The 17815-nt window shown below is 34.5% G+C and overlaps 2 protein-coding genes across 2 annotated transcripts; both read right to left on the bottom strand.

Annotated features, from left to right (window-relative positions):
• Positions 1 to 1342: 1342 nt before the first annotated feature.
• Positions 1343 to 8248, bottom strand: LOC147499474 (uncharacterized). Its single transcript, XM_086561242.1, has 9 exons — positions 7843 to 8248; positions 6437 to 6498; positions 6075 to 6129; positions 5424 to 5522; positions 4515 to 4601; positions 3084 to 3200; positions 2216 to 2308; positions 2077 to 2107; positions 1343 to 1766 (listed from the first exon to the last, which is right to left on the bottom strand). The coding sequence occupies exons 1-9, from the start codon at positions 7936 to 7938 to the stop codon at positions 1579 to 1581; spliced, it is 828 nt and encodes a 275-aa protein (XP_086417368.1). The 5' UTR covers positions 7939 to 8248; the 3' UTR covers positions 1343 to 1578.
• A 3623-nt stretch (positions 8249 to 11871) lies between these two features.
• LOC147499473 (protein AGENET DOMAIN (AGD)-CONTAINING P1-like) lies at positions 11872 to 16020 on the bottom strand. Its single transcript, XM_086561241.1, has 2 exons — positions 15610 to 16020; positions 11872 to 12276 (listed from the first exon to the last, which is right to left on the bottom strand). Exons 1-2 carry the CDS (start codon positions 15970 to 15972, stop codon positions 11998 to 12000), a joined length of 642 nt encoding a protein of 213 aa, XP_086417367.1. The 5' UTR covers positions 15973 to 16020; the 3' UTR covers positions 11872 to 11997.
• Between the last annotated feature and the right edge of the window lie 1795 nt (positions 16021 to 17815).

Here is a 17815-nt window from a genome sequence, read left to right as displayed (position 1 = left end):
GAAGCACTAGCCTTTGTTTCTTTAAAAGCGTAAAGAAACCAATAGAACACCATATTTTCAAGCTTTATGGTGAGGTAGTTCATTATGTTGCTTCAACTTTTATCATTGATATTCAATGCTTTTACTGTACTCCACTCCTGTATGTATTCTACAGAAGGATCCAACTTAGAGTAAGATGAAACTTTAATTTATGAAGGACGAGCTACCTGGTTATCAAAGTGGGAAATTTCTTTACATAATTATGTTAGATTCGAGTATTATAGGATTGAGTTGTGCACTTGTGCATATGATTGTTGGAGATGCAGGAGGCCTACACAATGATGCAGTCCTCCTCCCAGATTAAATTTGTTGTTTTTTTTTGTATGTTCTCTTACTCAGATCTCCACCTTCACATAACACAGCAAGCTAGCAAAAGGAAAAAGAAATGCGACTTGATCACCTCACTGTTGTCTGTTGTAAACTTTACTATGAAGATCACGATAAAATAAGTTTTATTCCTTCTCCTTTTTTCTCCTCAATAAATTAGAGCTGGGGCGCGCGCTTAGGTTCAACTAATGTTGCCAACATTCAATTGAAAGGGTTTTACTCAGCTAGTATAATGCGATTTCAGAATTAAAAAAATTAGTATTTTTCACTTTAAAAAAGAAAATGAAAATTGCCCATAAAGCGCAAAAGAATTGAGTCTGGTTTTCTAGCCAAACTTCCCTAGCATATAACAAAAAACCAAAATTCTTTAGCAACTCATCAGGCAGGGGGTGCGTGTGTATTTCTCAAAAAAATACTGCAAATCAAGGTCTCTCTGCTTGCCACGTCATTGTGTTCACAAATTCGGTTCAAAGTGTGTGTTGCTGTAGAAACACTCAACAAAAAAAGTACTTCATAATCGTACTTTAAATAATGACAACAATCAAACCTATCATGATATTTTGCAACCATGAGACCTTAGATTCCAAAATAGTACCAAAAACCATAGTACAAAATATCCTAATATATCGTGATATTTGAGGATATCTATCTAGATTTCAAAAAAATATATATAAATATCACGATATGTTCAGAAATATATACGATTGCAAATATCAGCAATATTTTAAAAATATTTGTAATATTTGAAGATATTTTACGATATTTTGCGTTATTTGGTAATATTTTGTGTATATAACAATTTTATTTAATATTTACCATTATATTTCAAATAAATATAAATAATGTATCATGATATATCAAAAAATATCCACAATATCTATGATATTTATCGATATTTTAGATATATCTACGATATTTACATGTAAAACAATATCAAATATCCCTAAAGAAAGAAATATATCCACGATACATATCCAAATACCCATATCCTGATATTTTATACTATGCCAAAAACTATATTCTCTGTTCCAACTGAAAAAATATTTACATCACAATTTCACAAAGTACATTTTTTTAATCTATAAAATTAACCATATTCCACTAAGACTACGTGTACAAGAAAAAAATCACTATATACTAGAGATTCAACTAATTACATCTTTTCGTGGTAAATGAGGAAATGCTAGGTGAAGAATTTACATAAAACATGCATTACTTTTCGTGACCATCGAAGGAATCTATCTTGATTATGAGTGGCAGGTGGAGATCTGAGGACGAATCAGTTTTTATGGGTAACTGCTGAGAAACTAAATCACCTAACCCACCCTGCTCTGCATTTTCAGCCAGTGCTTTGTCCAAAGATGACTTTGCGACTTTAGTAACACACACCATCAAAACCACTGTCCACAAAGTAAAGAAAATTAATCGCATATATATTAGCCATCTTCAGAGTTCATTATTCAGCAAACATAAAAGCTGTAAACAGATGTACTATGTAATTTGTCCATTTTTCCGTTCTCAATTATTGATGTCTCATAATAAAAAGACCATATATCATATTTTGTCACATCAACTCAAATGCTGCTCTAGTTCTTCAAAATTGATTGGCAGTAATTACTTTACCAAGAGATATAAAACTTGGCCTTTCTAGACTTCGCTTAAATATGGTGAATATAAAGATAAAAACTATCATACTAGTTTGCGCCTTACCAGAAATCACAAAACCCAACACCATAACCACCTGCAGTTCAGTAGGAACAGTGAGTCAGATTATTGACATATCGACAAATCATGAGGCGATAGCCAGACCTAAGACTGACACAAATAGTGAACTATAGAAAATGCTTACCAATCGAGTTGTTGATATCTGTCCCCATCCATGTGTCACATCAGAAAGATCCTTGAAAGTTGTTCCAACATAGACCAGTGTGATAGTTATTGGCTGTAACAAGATCAAAAAATTACAACATTATCTGATGGACCAGATGAATCTTAAAAGTTCAATATATGTTCATATATAATTGCATATTCCCCTTTAAGTGTTATAATACTGCAGTACTGCACTATTAAGCAGAAACACAGAAAGTTTATTTGGTTGAAGTTTCAACCCCAAACAGGACCTTTAGCATGTACATGCATACCCCAAAGTTTGTCCATTTATAGTATTTAAAGACTATTTGGTTAAACTAGGGAGTGGCTCTACTCTCACATATTTGTGTTACAAATACAGATAGGCCAATCTGGCCAAGTATTTGAAAACCTTCCAGCATCTTTTACTTGTCCAGACTAAAGGTATAGAGAGAAGAAATACTATGAAGCATGCTACTTATTAACATAATATAAATAGAGAAGCAATTCCTCATAGCTTCCAAAACATAGCATATTTTACGTTTAATGTAGTAGATTTCTCCGAATTTAGTAATCCCAGCAAATAAAAATGAATCTCTACACATAATCACATTAAACTTTTGCATTGGGCAATAAAAAGAAAAAGAAAAAGAAAAAAATATAGAAATGCACACTTCCATCATTAGTTTAGAAATAGATACAACCAGATTGACATGAAAGAGAAGTTTTCCCTTCTATTCCACAAATAAAAAGAAATGAACAACCCAAGTAGGAAAAAAAATTTCTTCCCGGACAACAATACTGGATATAGCGCATAAGCATTCTAGCAGTTGTACTTACAGTAAATCCTGAATGTTAAAAGGACATACCATCATTCCTAGCCACGAAGCCAGCATATATTCCCCTAGACCAACAGGAGTTACCGAGAAGAGGTAATTCATGATGTTGAATGGAAGGAGAGGAACAAGTCGAAGAAGCAAGACAATCTGTGTAGTTAGTAAAGAAAAAATTAGTGATCTTGTCCTGAAGTACATATACTCAACATGCCACATAAAAAAAAAATTAATGAAAGGGAAGTAAGGAGTAACAGGAACATAAGTTCATAACTAATAACAAATTAAACATAAAGCATGCATGATGTTTTTAAGTATTTGAATAGAGTCTGAATTTAGTTCAGTTACTATGCACTAAACCACTGGAGTATCTTATGCTGCACTTTCCCATTGTTGTGTCTCTGTGCCTGTTTGAGTTCCTATGGTAGCTGCAAAGTAACTTCTCAAGATCTCGCACAGGCAGATGAACATTTGCAAAAAGAAGGTTTAGATTATTTGAGTCCGCTCAGCTGGCTGAGTAAGTACTTCAAAGCGTCAACACAGTCACAGATACACTTAAAAAAGCATCCTCCAATTTTACATAAGTACATTGCCGATATTACATGTAATTCTGCTTCCTGCTGAACTGAAAAATGATCTGATTCGTTCAAGCAGTAATTCGTGAGATCGTGCACCTTTTTCACTAATATAATAATATTAATGAAAATCCTCCATATCCCTTTCCTCCTTCTCAATGACTCATAACTGTTCACACATTTGTTTTTAGGAAAATGCAGTTTCAATTGCACATAAGGTTTACTTATCCCCACATGATGTAGAAGCAAAAAGGGGATGGTGGAAGTGAGGACTGAGGACTCCAATTGAAACTGAGTAACAAGACAATTTAGCTTCTAGGGTTGCACCCATACCAGAAAGTCGATATAACAAAATAATGGTATAGAAGTAACAATTCGTTATTTGTTTTAAATTATTTTCATATATTACTACACTATATGGTTTTAAACAGGAAGAGTACGAATCAACTGCAGATAGTATAATAGGCTATAATATGTTTCCCACATATTAGCATTTTAGACTTTTCACAGGCACCAAGTCAGCCAACTCGTATCCCTGTTTGCAACCCGCGTGGTCCTTCAAAAAAAAACCACAAAGCTCTTGAAGGAACTCATTGGCTCAAAAATCACTGCATTGTAATATTGTGCTCACCTAAAGACTTCAAATCAACCTCTACTTACTCACTTCAGGGTATAATTCACTATATTTAGTTTCCATGCTAATAATGTCCCCAACCACTCATCTTATGGGATTATGAAACTATATGCTACTAGAAAAAACCACATTATAATTACATCAGAAAATAACAAGTCTATATGCAACAGACACTCTGAGATACAGTTATCAAGTACAAAGAACACATATTTATAACAATTACATTTATCATGGAGTTCATTTAATGTGCATCCAAACCTTAAAGCCGGATCTCTGAGTTGCAATAGCAACTGCCTGAAACTGAGGATAGTCCTTCAACTTGGAAATAACAAAAGACCTCCCAATCTGCATCAAGAGAATATACATCAGAAAATTTTGAAAGTCCTACTAGATAATGAAGAATTGTGGAAAGAAACCCTAGAGGTAAAACTGAGAGGAAATTATAAATGTTGAAGTGCAAGTAATCAGAGACGAGTGGGAAAGATTCTTGACCCGGGTAAAGAGAGAGGTTCTCAGTGTGTATATCTGAATGTATTTTTGAAATGGAAGACATATAATTAGATAAGGTCAGTAAGTGCCTTCTAGCTTAGTTGGTAAAACCTTTGGGTGATGATACCAAAGGTCTGGGGTTCGAACCCCGCTACACACAATTGAGTTATTGATCTCTTTAAAAACAGGCTTGCCCACACATTTTTTAACCTAACAAAAAAAAATTTAGATAAGGTCATAAGCTGCTAATGTTAAGCAACTAATGAGTACTTGTTGAAAACCCATGTTGTCAAAGGGCGGAGAGTCAATTACTTAACTAGGATCCAAAAATTCTGCCACATTCCCAAAGTTGATGTCATCGTCGGACAACACTATCGACACTGACCCGATGGTAGCCCTTTCTCTATTTTTTTGGCGGCTACACCCACCTATATTCATTATTCAATGACTTGGCACCTTTTTCTTTTACCAAGGCATTTTAATCCAGCCTCTAGGCTGCCCCTCCCAAGGTTCAAACCCTGGATGTGATATTGGCTATAATACCAAATGTTAAGCGACTCACCAATATTTCCTTAAAAATCGAGTCGTCAAGGAGTGAAAAGCCAACTACTTAACTAGGATCCTAAAAGATAAAACATACAATAGACGTGATGACAATTCACAAGTTACAAAACTTACTGTTCTGCCAAGGAGGAAAGCAGCTGTGGCACCAAGAGTAGCACCAATTGAATCAGCAAGAAAGCCTAAAGGCAAACCAAAGAGATAGCCACCCCCAAGCTGGAATACAAAGAGAAGGCACCATTTGTGAGACTTAATAAAGCTACATTCCACTGACCTCTACCACTCACAGTATAGGCACATGACCAGTGGTCATAAAAGTTTAAATTTCAAAATTTAGTCGGAATTCCCATTTTTGGGACTATCGAAATTTCCGAAATCCTTAACCGTGCCTTTGATATTGCTCAAGCTACTACATTAGAAAGTAGCTTAATCTACTTTGTCAATTCCATATATTTCTTAGGAAAAGTACAGGTCACAAGGCAAAGAATATGTGTTGGTGACTAGTGGTTCCAACTTTGCTTCATCCAAAATTATGAGAAAGATTCATGTGAAGGAAAAAGGAAACCTCAAAATTGAAATTTCAATCATTGGTTTCATAAAGCATGACTAAATTGGCACAAACTAATAGAGATTTATCGGACTAAAAACATGCAGAAATACCATGTATTCACGAACAAGGGGTAGGGGGATCACAAATCACGAAAAAGGATAAAAGAAACATATATATCTTTCGAGTTTCAGAGTAGGGGGGGGGTGCTGGGCTCTTACAGTGAGTGCTGAAGCTGGTACAGCTAGAACCGTTAAAGGAATGTATGCAACAGCCCTGCACATATTGAAAAAAAATTATAGAACTAAAATTAAAGGTTGTAACCATCCTAAATGCATGTCCTTCACAATGTTCTATACAATATACACTACAGCTAAAGTCAAGCTACAACCCCACATTAATTGACAATGAAAACTTGCTTTAGCCACAAAAAAGACCTCCAGTCATTTATTTAAAAAGAAAGAAACCTCAAATATACAAATTACAATGCCATTGTACTTATATTTATATTTTTAAATCCAAGTACAAAAATAGAACAATTCTGAGATACTATAGTTTGTATGCAAGATTGCAATTGACTTACAACACAAGTGGCCCCCAACGCCCAAGGTTCTGATCGATCCATACCAAAAAATTCTTTAAAATCTGCAAAAGGAAAAAAGATTAAGTAAAAGATGAATCTATTATTTGAGGAAAAAAGTCTTAAAGTGACGCACAGATTTAATAGACAAAACAGCCAAGAGCTACACAAACTGGATATAGTTACTGATGTATTTCATATCCAATATTCCACGAGGGATATCATATTCTCCAAGATAGGACAATGGGAGCAAAGGAGATTCAGTCCTTGACATGTAAATGATGCTCTTGCACCTTTAAAGGCGCCAAATAAGTTTCTGAAGATTCTCGAAAGTGAGAATTGATGTAAAGAGGTGCCTTTACCAATAATTCCAGCAATTCTATTTTCAATCTTTCCGCAACCTAACAGTTAACTCAGAGAATAAGAATAACTCAATTGGTAAAGTTATGATATACAAAGTGCTAAAGTGGAATTGGTTTTTAGAGAATTATCTATGTATCGAGCTGCACTGTTAAACTGGCACCAGATTTTTTTTTCCCAAATAACATCTAGAGGAGGCTTTTGTGTCTGCAGTTAGTCTTTAGTTTTATAGACTATTGAGTCTAGAGTTAGTTATGGTTGAACTGAGACTAGTAAAGTCACCACTCTACAAAGTTAGGTTGAGTTCAAAAAGGGTGTCAACTACACAGTTTGGACTCTTCGGAGGGCAATGGGTTTAAAGTTTGCAAAGATGCCCAGAAGATTGTTCATTGTTCTGTGCCCTAATTTATTCCCTGTCAGAGTTTTCATCAAAGGTAGTAAGATTTATCTCCACGGATCTTGGCACTGGAAGAAACACTAATAGTGCGGAAGTAGACTCCAGAGCCTCCCAGCTAAAGCTTGACCTCCTCAATTTCAGTTCGGAGAATGAGTATTAGAATGTTTAGTCCTTATTTCAAACAATGGGCTTCAGTGGTCGGAAAGTTTTGCGAGAAACCACTAATGTGGCATCTATGCAACTATTAGCCCCCATTTTGCAGTCAACCATACAGTACAAGGCAAATAATCTCCTTCACAACTTGATCCTAAAGTCTCACAAAGGGTGAAGCTATTTTTCCCTCCCACATTAAATGTGATGGATAACACAACTCTCTTACGTTCACCTATACTCTACGCGCCGGTTTACATAAAAAGTTCCATGAAAAATTAATACATTACGCAAACTAATAACCTTAGGTCCTAACAATGCCATCAAAATTTGCTATTGGGTTCTACTTCTGACAATTCGCTAGTGATTGTGAACAATCTGAGAACTACAATCACATTGACAACATATAAAAAGTAAAAAAAATAAAAACTTTACAATACCCACTACTCAAAAAATAAAAAATCTCAAAACACCCATTCATTAAAATTAAAAAAAAAAATACCTTTTCAATGGGCAAAGTGAGACAAGCAATCCCAACAGCAGCCAATATAAGAAAAACAATAAAAAATCTAAAGACGGCACGTTTTGTGACCGCCATAGATAATCTACGTCTCCAAGGGGGTCTACAAGCTTCTTCTTCTTCTTTGTTGAATGATATTACATGCTTTAATAACAAAGATCTTGCTCTTAATCCTCCAATATTTGCCAGCTTTATAAATAAAAAAAAAAATTTGTCTTTTTTACAACCAACTTGCACTAAAATTTTGTCTTCACCTCTTTTTTCCACATTGAATGATTTTAACCAATGCCCATAAAAACTTCAAGCTTCTTCGTTTTTATCAAGTGTGAATGTTACTGAAGTGCCATGTGGCATGTGTTTCTTTCTGTTTATGTTACGCTGTCTCTACGTGATCAAAGACCCAAGTTTTAAGCCCATCCTGATTTTAAATTTGAGCCCAGTGGATCCTCCAATAAAAGTGTTCAGTATCACTTATTCATGTGGTGAATTTCAAAGGAGTTAATACATGATTCATGAGTAATCTTTTTTTCATGTAATATGTGTAGTTGGCGTGACAAGTTTGTCATGGACATACATGATTTTTTTTTTTTGAGAAAATATTTATCTATTTTTATTATATAAAAGAAGTTGTGTGGGACATCTTTTATGATGGACATCTAATTTTTTTCTTTGGAAAATCTATAATCGGGGCTATCTATTTTTTATTATATAAGGAAGAGCAGTGTGGGACCCCAATCTTTTTTGAATGCAGATAACACGGTTACAGAGATGATTTCTGTACTCGGTTGTAGAGATCTCGAGTCCTTGTTCTAAACTGGTACACCCAACTTGATGGGACATTAGATGTTGAGTATTTGACTATTTGTCAGATAGGTCTGGTTCTCCACCAGCTTATGGGCATGTTTCTCTATGGGCCGTAGAGTCAACAAGTGCTGCTGGGTCTAGGCTTGGTTCTCTACGGGCTTATGAACCTGATTCTCTACGGGTTGGGGGCCTTCTAACAGGATCAGATACATTGGAAAAACACATAATGGTTTTCTTCTTCGGTGCTTAAAGCCGACTTCATCTGTGTCGGAAGGCACAAGCAGTTCTAGTATAAACAGTAGCAGAGTCAGGGTCAGAGTATGCCCTTGCTCACCCTGAAATTTGGAAAAACTGTTTTGAGTTTGTCAACTGAAAAAACTTTGCCCCCAGTATTGTATGAATTATTGAGTAAGGGCTTTCATTGATGCAAAAATGATAACTATAAAGGCTGATTGTGTAATTGCAATGTTATTTGACTTTGACTTAGCCTACGTGAATTTAGTGGGAACCAAAACCGGCATTACAATTTACTAACATTTTGGGCACGCTCAATGAGCGTGAAATTGAGAGCTGTCCAATTAACCAAACTATTAAAACAATGTTGATTTTAAAAAAATTGCAACCGAATCTCAGTCAAAATAAACCTAACCAAATTGCAACCGATACACTTATTTTATGCTACTTATCCGAAACTAAAATCAATCGGGTTAATAAAAAACCCGATTCCAAAATTCAAATTTAAATCGATCATAAAAATTTTAATTTCCGACCCGATTTGTTGCTCTAGATGTAAATAGGTCCCACTAACCCACTAATTTAGACTAAATGTGTTAAATTTGTTGAGATAAAAAAAAATAAAATAATTTTTGAATTTTAAAAGAGCATGAAATTGAGAGTTGTCCAATTAACCAAGCCACGAAAGCAAGCCCAACAAAAGCCCAGTCTATGTTAAAAAATTGCAATTGAAACCTACTCAAAATAAGTCCAACCAAATTGCAACCGAAGCCCAGTAATAAAAAGCCCATCGAATTTCAGCCGAGCCGCAATTGTTGACCAATCTAGTTAGAGTTGAATATTATATTTATACATTTACTCTTACCAAATATAATAAAATATAAATAAAATCAGATTATACCATTATAAATAGAAATTATGAGTGAGGGCAAAATTGGAAAGCAAAAAATCCAGTTGATGGAAATAACACTGTTGATTGGGGAGTTTTCTTTATAGGTAAAAGATATAATAAAATATAAATAAAATCAGATTATACTATTATAAATAGAAATTATGAGTGAGGGCAAAATTGAAAAGCAAAAATCCAAGTTGATGGAAATAACACTGTTGATTGGGGAGTTTTATTTATAGGTAAAAGATTCAAAAACGGGCATTACAACTTATTCACACAAGTATAATAATACATTAATCCTATTGTAGTTTGTGCTTGATGCTTGTTTCAGTGTTACAAACCATGTGGCATTAGGACATGACATTTCACAAGTGATCTTTTATCAGGAACAGAGGGAGAGGACAAAGTGAAAAAAGAAAAAATTATATTGTAGACACCTTATTTAAGAAATAGCTATATCAATTAGTAAATCAAATAACGTAAAGAACAAACTTATGCAATTAATCCAGTAAACTAGACGCTAAGTGGGTGTTTGGTTCTCATTTTTTCAAAAAATTATTTTTTCTTAAAAAACACTTTTATGAAAAAGAAATTTATTTAAAAAAGTTTTTAATATAATTTTAGTTTTTAAATTTTTTTAAAAAATATTTTAAAAATAGAGAGGGATACACTATGTTCTCGATATATTTCCATCGATATCAAATTGAATTAAATCATTTAAAGTGGAAAACATTCAGGGAGTTCATTTGCCTTAAAGCACCAAAAAAGTTTTCCAATTTGAAAAATAGTTTTTTTAACTTAAAAACAAGTTTTATTTTAATTATTAAAAAACAAGTTTTTGGGACCATAAAAAGTTTTTTTGGATTAAAAACTATTTTTTTTTAAATAGAAATCAAACACATTTATTTTTTCAAAAATATTTTTTCACTAATAAACATTTTTTGGCAATAAATAAATAGGATCCAAACACCCCCTAAAACTAGTTGATGTTTTTTTTTTTTTTTTTTTTTTTTCCGATAACGGACTACTTGATGTAAATTGGGCGATCCAACACTTACGAATTAAGAAATTTCCATTTATTGAAAATATTAATATAATTTTAGTTTTTAAATGTTACCAAAATAATTTAAAAATAGAGAGGGATAGAGCTACTCCCGAGCTACTCCATCGACTTACAAATTGAATTAAGACCCGATTTTTTCTGGATATAATATTCTCACAATGCATAGTTTGCCTACACAATTTTATATATCCGGATATATAACCTGCGAATTCTATGTTAAATTTTAAACATTTATCTAATCCAACAGATGCGAATTTAATAATAACATTTGGAGGGTAGTTTGGGATATATTTGAATGAATCTCCTCAAATTTGGTTCGATCTATATGTTATTCAATTGGTGGGGAGATCATATCTCAAAATAAAATATCAAGCTCCCACTTCTCTCTCTCTCTTAAATTGATATGAAGCCCAAAAAAATTTTAATTGATGATTTGTTGCCAACTGTTTTAATTCACCTGGTAGAATGAGATATGGTCTGTACGTTTTGAGAATGGCTAAGGAGTGATTCTAATGTGAGTAATTCTATCCCTCCCCAAAATTTCAAAATAATCGATTTACATAATATATATATATATATATAACCACATGTCTATTTTTGGTTTTCTATTCACTTCCATCCGACAGATGCGTTTGTTTTAACTAAGAATTAAGGGAGGGTAGTTTGGAAAAGATTTGACCTTCAAATGACAATGAACGACAAATTTTGGTTCGATCTATTTAGAAAAATTTCTCCTTCAATTCTTGATGGAAAGTTTTGTTTTGGAGCTAACTCTAAAGTCTGGTGTCTCAGTTTTTTTAGCTTTGTCAAGCTCCAACTTCTTCTTTCTATTCTTAAATCGAATGAAACCAACACAAAATTAATTGATTTTGATTTTGTTGGGTTGATGATTTGTTGTAGCTGTTTGCAAACGGAGATGAGTTTGGTTAAAAGTTTTTTGTGATTGTTGAGTCCTTTGATAAAAACCCTGAGAAACAAGAAGTCCACCTCACTGAGCTTTGATCCATTTCCATTCTCTGATGAAAACTCTATTTCCTCATTATTTTCCCTGAAGTAGACAATGTACCTGGAGTCACCAAGAACTTTGGAAATGACGCCAACCCACCACCCTTCATTGTACAAAGCATCAACTTCTTCAAGCCGATTAAAACCTTCCACTTGAGGACTTTCTGGAGGGGGGGGGCCTGATGTGTAAAGCGTCCACTTCCTCTTTCAATAGCTCAGTCTCATCATCGGTCCTCATGGTTTGGTACTCCACCAAAAACTTATTCTCCCCAACCGCTTTGACAACTATTGCAGTAAACCAAGCACCAACAAAACCATCTTCGTCACTGCTGACTTCTACATGCATTCCTTCGTCAAAATTTACTTCCAATTTAGACAAGTTTTTATTTTGATCAATTTCCAACTTAGACGAAGTACTCTGCATAAAAAAGAAACAGAAAAGGTTCAAAAGCAGAGCAATAAAATTATCTATAAACAAGAAGCAGGTGTTAAGAGTAAATTACATGAAGCTGATTTAAGAATAAAAAAATGTAGAAACAGGGTGCCCAGCATTAGACTGTAAACTATCGAACGAGGCCAATCTTCTCAATAAACATAAGTGAGATGCTTCAAAACCTCCAATTATTCACCAAAAACAAGTTCCAAATGCTCCACAGGTTCCACATATTGTATCATGTCATTTTCACAATATTCATGACATTCAACTTTTCATAAACGAAGGTGAGAAATCAAATTCAGCACAATGATCCTACATTCAATTAAGAGAAAACGACCCTACATCTAATTACACTAGTAAGTTACATGGACATACCATATTTTAAAAATAATTCGTATAGGATATGTGGACGTGTCGACGTATCATGTCAGACACTACACGCACAAATTACGTGTGGTTGTGGTTTACCAGGATTTTTGGTAATTCGCTGTGTCAGACACAGATACACGTACTCGAGTTAATGGAATTTAGTTAAACCATAATACCTTAGTAATAGATGACGTATGGTTTGTTAAAATCCATAAAAAAAACAAAGAAACATGTATCATCATCCAATAGGCACAGGTTTCAGTTTCAGAGTACAGACACAAGGAGCCCAACCTGCCACAGCACTGCACACAAACATTAATTCCCTCAACTGTGATCTACTGTTCCATTTTTTTCATTTCGATAAACAAAACCCTTTTATGAGTAATCATCATATAACAAGACTACACGCAGTAATTACGTATACCATAATCAAAATGCACTCTTCATGTTAGATATATAATATTGACAGAATATACAGACAAAAAGGTCGTATCAGTCAACTCGAAATATAGAACTGAATACGCTGAAATTTTTTATGACGTAATGTTGGCTGATACGATAACATAAGTACGTAACATTCATCGTCATGATTTTTCCACTACAAACATATCTTCAAGTTGTAAAACACGTTTCAAGCACAAAAACCTGAGAGAATCTTTCTGATGTATATATATCAATCAACATATAGTTCCTAACTAGTTAAAGTTGTTGCATGTGGTGCGTCCCATAAACTTGAACGGAATTGCAGTCTCTTAGTACTATTTCTGTTGAAAATTCTACTTTCGTGAATAAGTAAAAGTTTTTCGTTGACTAAATATCTGAAGTATGATGTCAAATGTTTACTTAGACAAGATACATATGTCGATTGAACGTACATACGCATCTAACAAAAAGGAAAGGCTACAAAACACTTAATTATGTTCAATATATTAAAAAACACTAGGCGGTAGTTGGGCAGTGCCTGGACGGGCTAGGTGCCAGGCAGTTTTTTGTTCCTAATATACATATTATTATATATAGTCATACCCACCCATACTACAAGAAACGAAGAAATCAAACATTTACCATAATTTAATAAATAAATAGACAAAATTACTTATTACAAAAAGGCATAATAGTTGAAGACTTGAAGACGATGGCAAGTGATCTGCTCAAGTTGAAAGGGAGGCCAAAGAGTGACTTCATATAAAAACACATTCTCTTTCTAAAAGGACATGTAATTTACATTGGGCTTTAGTCTTTTAAACTCGTTCAAATTTTAAGCCTTAATGGGTGAATTTTGTTTTCGAGAGAGCAGGCGTCTGGTCATTATTCATTTTTCAATAAAAAAAGAGGAGAGCCAATTGAACCGGAACTCATCGCCCCACCTAGAACCAATTACTTACCTAGAAAGAAGTGAATTAGCTTTTTAGAATGAGGTGCCAAACAAAATAAGTGAGATCCACCTCGAGAGAGCAATATTAGTCTCCAATTTTAACAACATGTCACTTTTTTTGGTCATCATAGCTAGTGGGTTGGGTGCTTTCTTTCCACAAATAAAAACAGATCCTCGTCAATCAAACCCCATCTAGTATTGCTTAAAGGCCAATCAAATAATCCTTATAAAAAACCATTTGTCCCCGACTCAACGCCCACCTAAATCAGCCCATTGCTTTTGAATCGACTTAGGCCTAGTAGGAGAGTCAGTTTGGCACTGCCTAGCGATTTAGGTAGCTTTTTTTTTTTTAGAACACCGATTATGTTTAACAACTAAGGCTGCACATTGTATACCAGCAAGAATTGAGTTGGTATAAGATACTAGTAAAATTAAGTTGTTTTAAGCGCTTTGGGTAGGTGGTTGGTGGTCCTACTACCAAAATAACTGTAATCAATGACGCAACCTTAAAACAAACTTCGATTCCATTTTAAAAATACAAACATTTGATGGATTTGGCATCCATCGCATATTTGCACGACAAAGAAGTGGAATTTTCCCAGGTAATGACCACACAGGGAGTATATTGTGAAGCTAGCCACTTCTTGCCAATTTTTAATCATTCATAACTTCAACAGACGAAGTTTGCCTTTCACGAAGAAAAGAAACCGTAGGCACTCAATAGACAATTCTCCGTGTCTCTCTTCAGTTGAGCAGTAAAGACATGGACATTTGCTTACGTCCAAAAGTTTATCTAGAATAAACATTAGGATAGTAATACAACTACAACTTTCCAAGTGAAAGTTCGATAACATCCCTCACCAAGATGGCAAGACACACTTCTTTTCCCCTAGGTACCAACATGGCAGGATACCACTAGGATAATTTCCCAAAGACATCATTCATGATATGCATGGGTGCAATACAAACTAGTAGACTAATGCGAGCCGCGGGAACATGTATATAACGTTCAATATCATAAACTACAACACAAAACAAGGACTTGGATACATTATATCCTGGATTCCAGCATTCCAACTAAGCAACCTATATAAGTAGGACACAGGGACACACTAACTAAAAAGAGAAATATCGCTTTTCTTTAGGTACAGAACTAATTCTTGGGCTCAAGACCTTACAAAGTGCCCACTCACAAATAAATAACTACGAAAATGGCATATCATAGAGTTGTAATGATGTTAACTAATTATTTTCTTGAAACCCTAGTTAGAAATCGTATGTGCAATTAACTTTTTTCCTTTGTATAGATTTCTTTATACCATTTTAAGCTGTAAGTCGTAGTTAGAACAACTCTACTAACACAATATTGTCAAAATTCCATTTCAATTTCATCACATCCATGATATATGCATACACCACACAATCTTTTTCTTGTACAAAAAAAAACTCCATACAAGTAAAATTCTCATATCAAACCCTAAATCTTTTTACTTTATATCGATTTCTTGGATACCAAATGAAACAAAGATGCAACATTTGAAGATGAATTAAAGAAAAAAAAAGAAAATTACCACATCCAGCATTGTGAATGGCGCTTCTTCCCCAAACAAAGGAGGAAGCCAAGAAGCATATTCCCTATGAAGTCTCAAATCAGATTTCCCAAACTCAATTTCTTCCTTAGAACCTCTAAAATAAACAACAAACCTGTCACCCTCTTTCTCCATAGTAACAAAACCTTCCCACCATCCATCATTATAATAAGCATCAACTTCATCATTCATTTTAAAGTTATAATCTTTCTCTCTAGGTGGTAATGGCCTCAAATTAACCATTAAAACAAACTCTTTCAATGGCTTTGTCCCCTTTTCATCTACAGTTAGAGTGTGATATTGTTTCTTTTGTTGAATGCTTTTATTACTGTTGCTATAAACCATGCTCCTCTTAAATCTGAATCATCACGGAATTGCTCTTCACTCCCCATTTTCGATATCAGGGGAGAGAAATATATAATAAGTTAATAACAAATGGCGGGAGAAGAACTGTTTTATGGAAATACCCCTTGGGTTTTTGTTTAATTACGAGTTTGGGTTATGGTATCTTGTGTAATTTGTTATGACATTGGAGTTTCATATGTCCATGCGATCAAAGAAGTAGGCCACGCTTGCCCGAAATTGAAGTATTTGACGTTAACACATGTTGGATATATTGAATGGAAAAATTGAAATTGTATATTATTTGCGAGTTAGTTACTAAGTAGTTATATAACTAGGGTAATTGTCTGAATCCGTCCTGATAAAAGCACATTGTGCTCTAACCTATTAATTTTGACCTTTTCAACGGGTTTTTGACTATTTTGTCCTTCCGTACAACACTCTATATTGACATACACAGTACTATTTATCCGTTAGATTCTCTTAGCGATACATACTAGTGATTAATGACCGGTGGATTTCAACCCAACAAAATGAAAACGGGCATTAGCTATTGTGGGAATCAGGAACCAATAACTTATGGATCTACTATCATCAACTCTTTCGTTGTTTTTGTAATTCAAAAACGAGACAATATTTACCTTGTTTTTTGTGCCAACCTCAAATTTTTTTTACAAAGCTACACTTTTTTCTCTGGTCCTTCTTTTTTGTTCCTCTACTCTGTTTTCTCCTTTTCGATTTTTCTAAGGATTTTGATGGATGAAAACAACTCAAACCTCGATAATGGTCAGTTTTGATGTTTGTTTAGTTTTTTTTTTCTCAGTAAGCAAAAATTTGTATTGATAAAGGTGGTTGTGGGGGGGAGGAGGAGGAGAGTACATGAGGAGTTACTTACGGTCTACTCACACAGTAGCACTATAAGAACTTAACAAAACCTATAATAAACATGTTCGGAACCTCCCATTTGGTTATCCATGGGGGTTTTACAATAAACAAACAACTTGATCATTGTCTTGCAACCGACCGAAAGTACTTTGCCAATTGATCTCTTTGTAAAATTGGCTTCTCTCCAAACCGGAGTCAATTTGCGATAGTCTAAAAGATTTATGCATCTCGCCATCTCGCTTCATACACCAAGGTACACTTGAAGTTCCAAAAGCATTAACCGCAGATGTCGAAAGTCGACTCCACCCATACCTTCCTCGATTTCTCTTAATAGCATACTCCACCGCCTCTAGAATTGCTAAACATTCAGTTATGAAATTAGTCGATGACCAATATTCCTACAAAGACACGCTAGGAACACACATTCATAATTTCTAAAGCACACACCATAGCACGAAGGGCCGGGATTACCACAAGAAGCCCCATCGACATTAACTTTTATGATATCACCTTCGGTGGGTACCATTTGCAATCTTTAATCCTAGGTGCCCTCCTAACTTGTCTTGCAAACCCCAATTCTTCAAGATCTGAGGACTCACTACCCCCTCTTTTCATCCGACTTGTAGCAAGGCAAGAAGAGAATGGATATTAGTCCTCAATTGTGCTTTTCTTTGACATAGACAATTTTGTTCCCTTCAAAGATGCATCGATTTCTACTTCTCCAGTTGATGACCATGCCGCTAATACCGTCGATACCCACAACCGCTTAACGAGAGAACCACTTCTTCTATGTAGCCTAAGTGCCTCAAAAATTTGTAAAATTGTCGTTACATCCAAACTGAAATCCAACCCATTCCCATAACTTCTTTGCCTCTGTACAATCCCACAAAATATGTTGGAGTGTATCGCAAAGCATTACATCCCATGTAGCATCGGAAACTAGTTTAACACCTCTTTTTGG

The sequence above is a fragment of the Coptis chinensis genome, chromosome 5, assembly GCF_015680905.1.
Source record: "Coptis chinensis isolate HL-2020 chromosome 5, ASM1568090v1, whole genome shotgun sequence".
Classification (NCBI taxonomy): domain Eukaryota; kingdom Viridiplantae; phylum Streptophyta; class Magnoliopsida; order Ranunculales; family Ranunculaceae; genus Coptis; species Coptis chinensis.
Note: the sequence above shows the minus strand (reverse complement) of the source record. Positions and strands in the feature narration are given on the sequence as shown.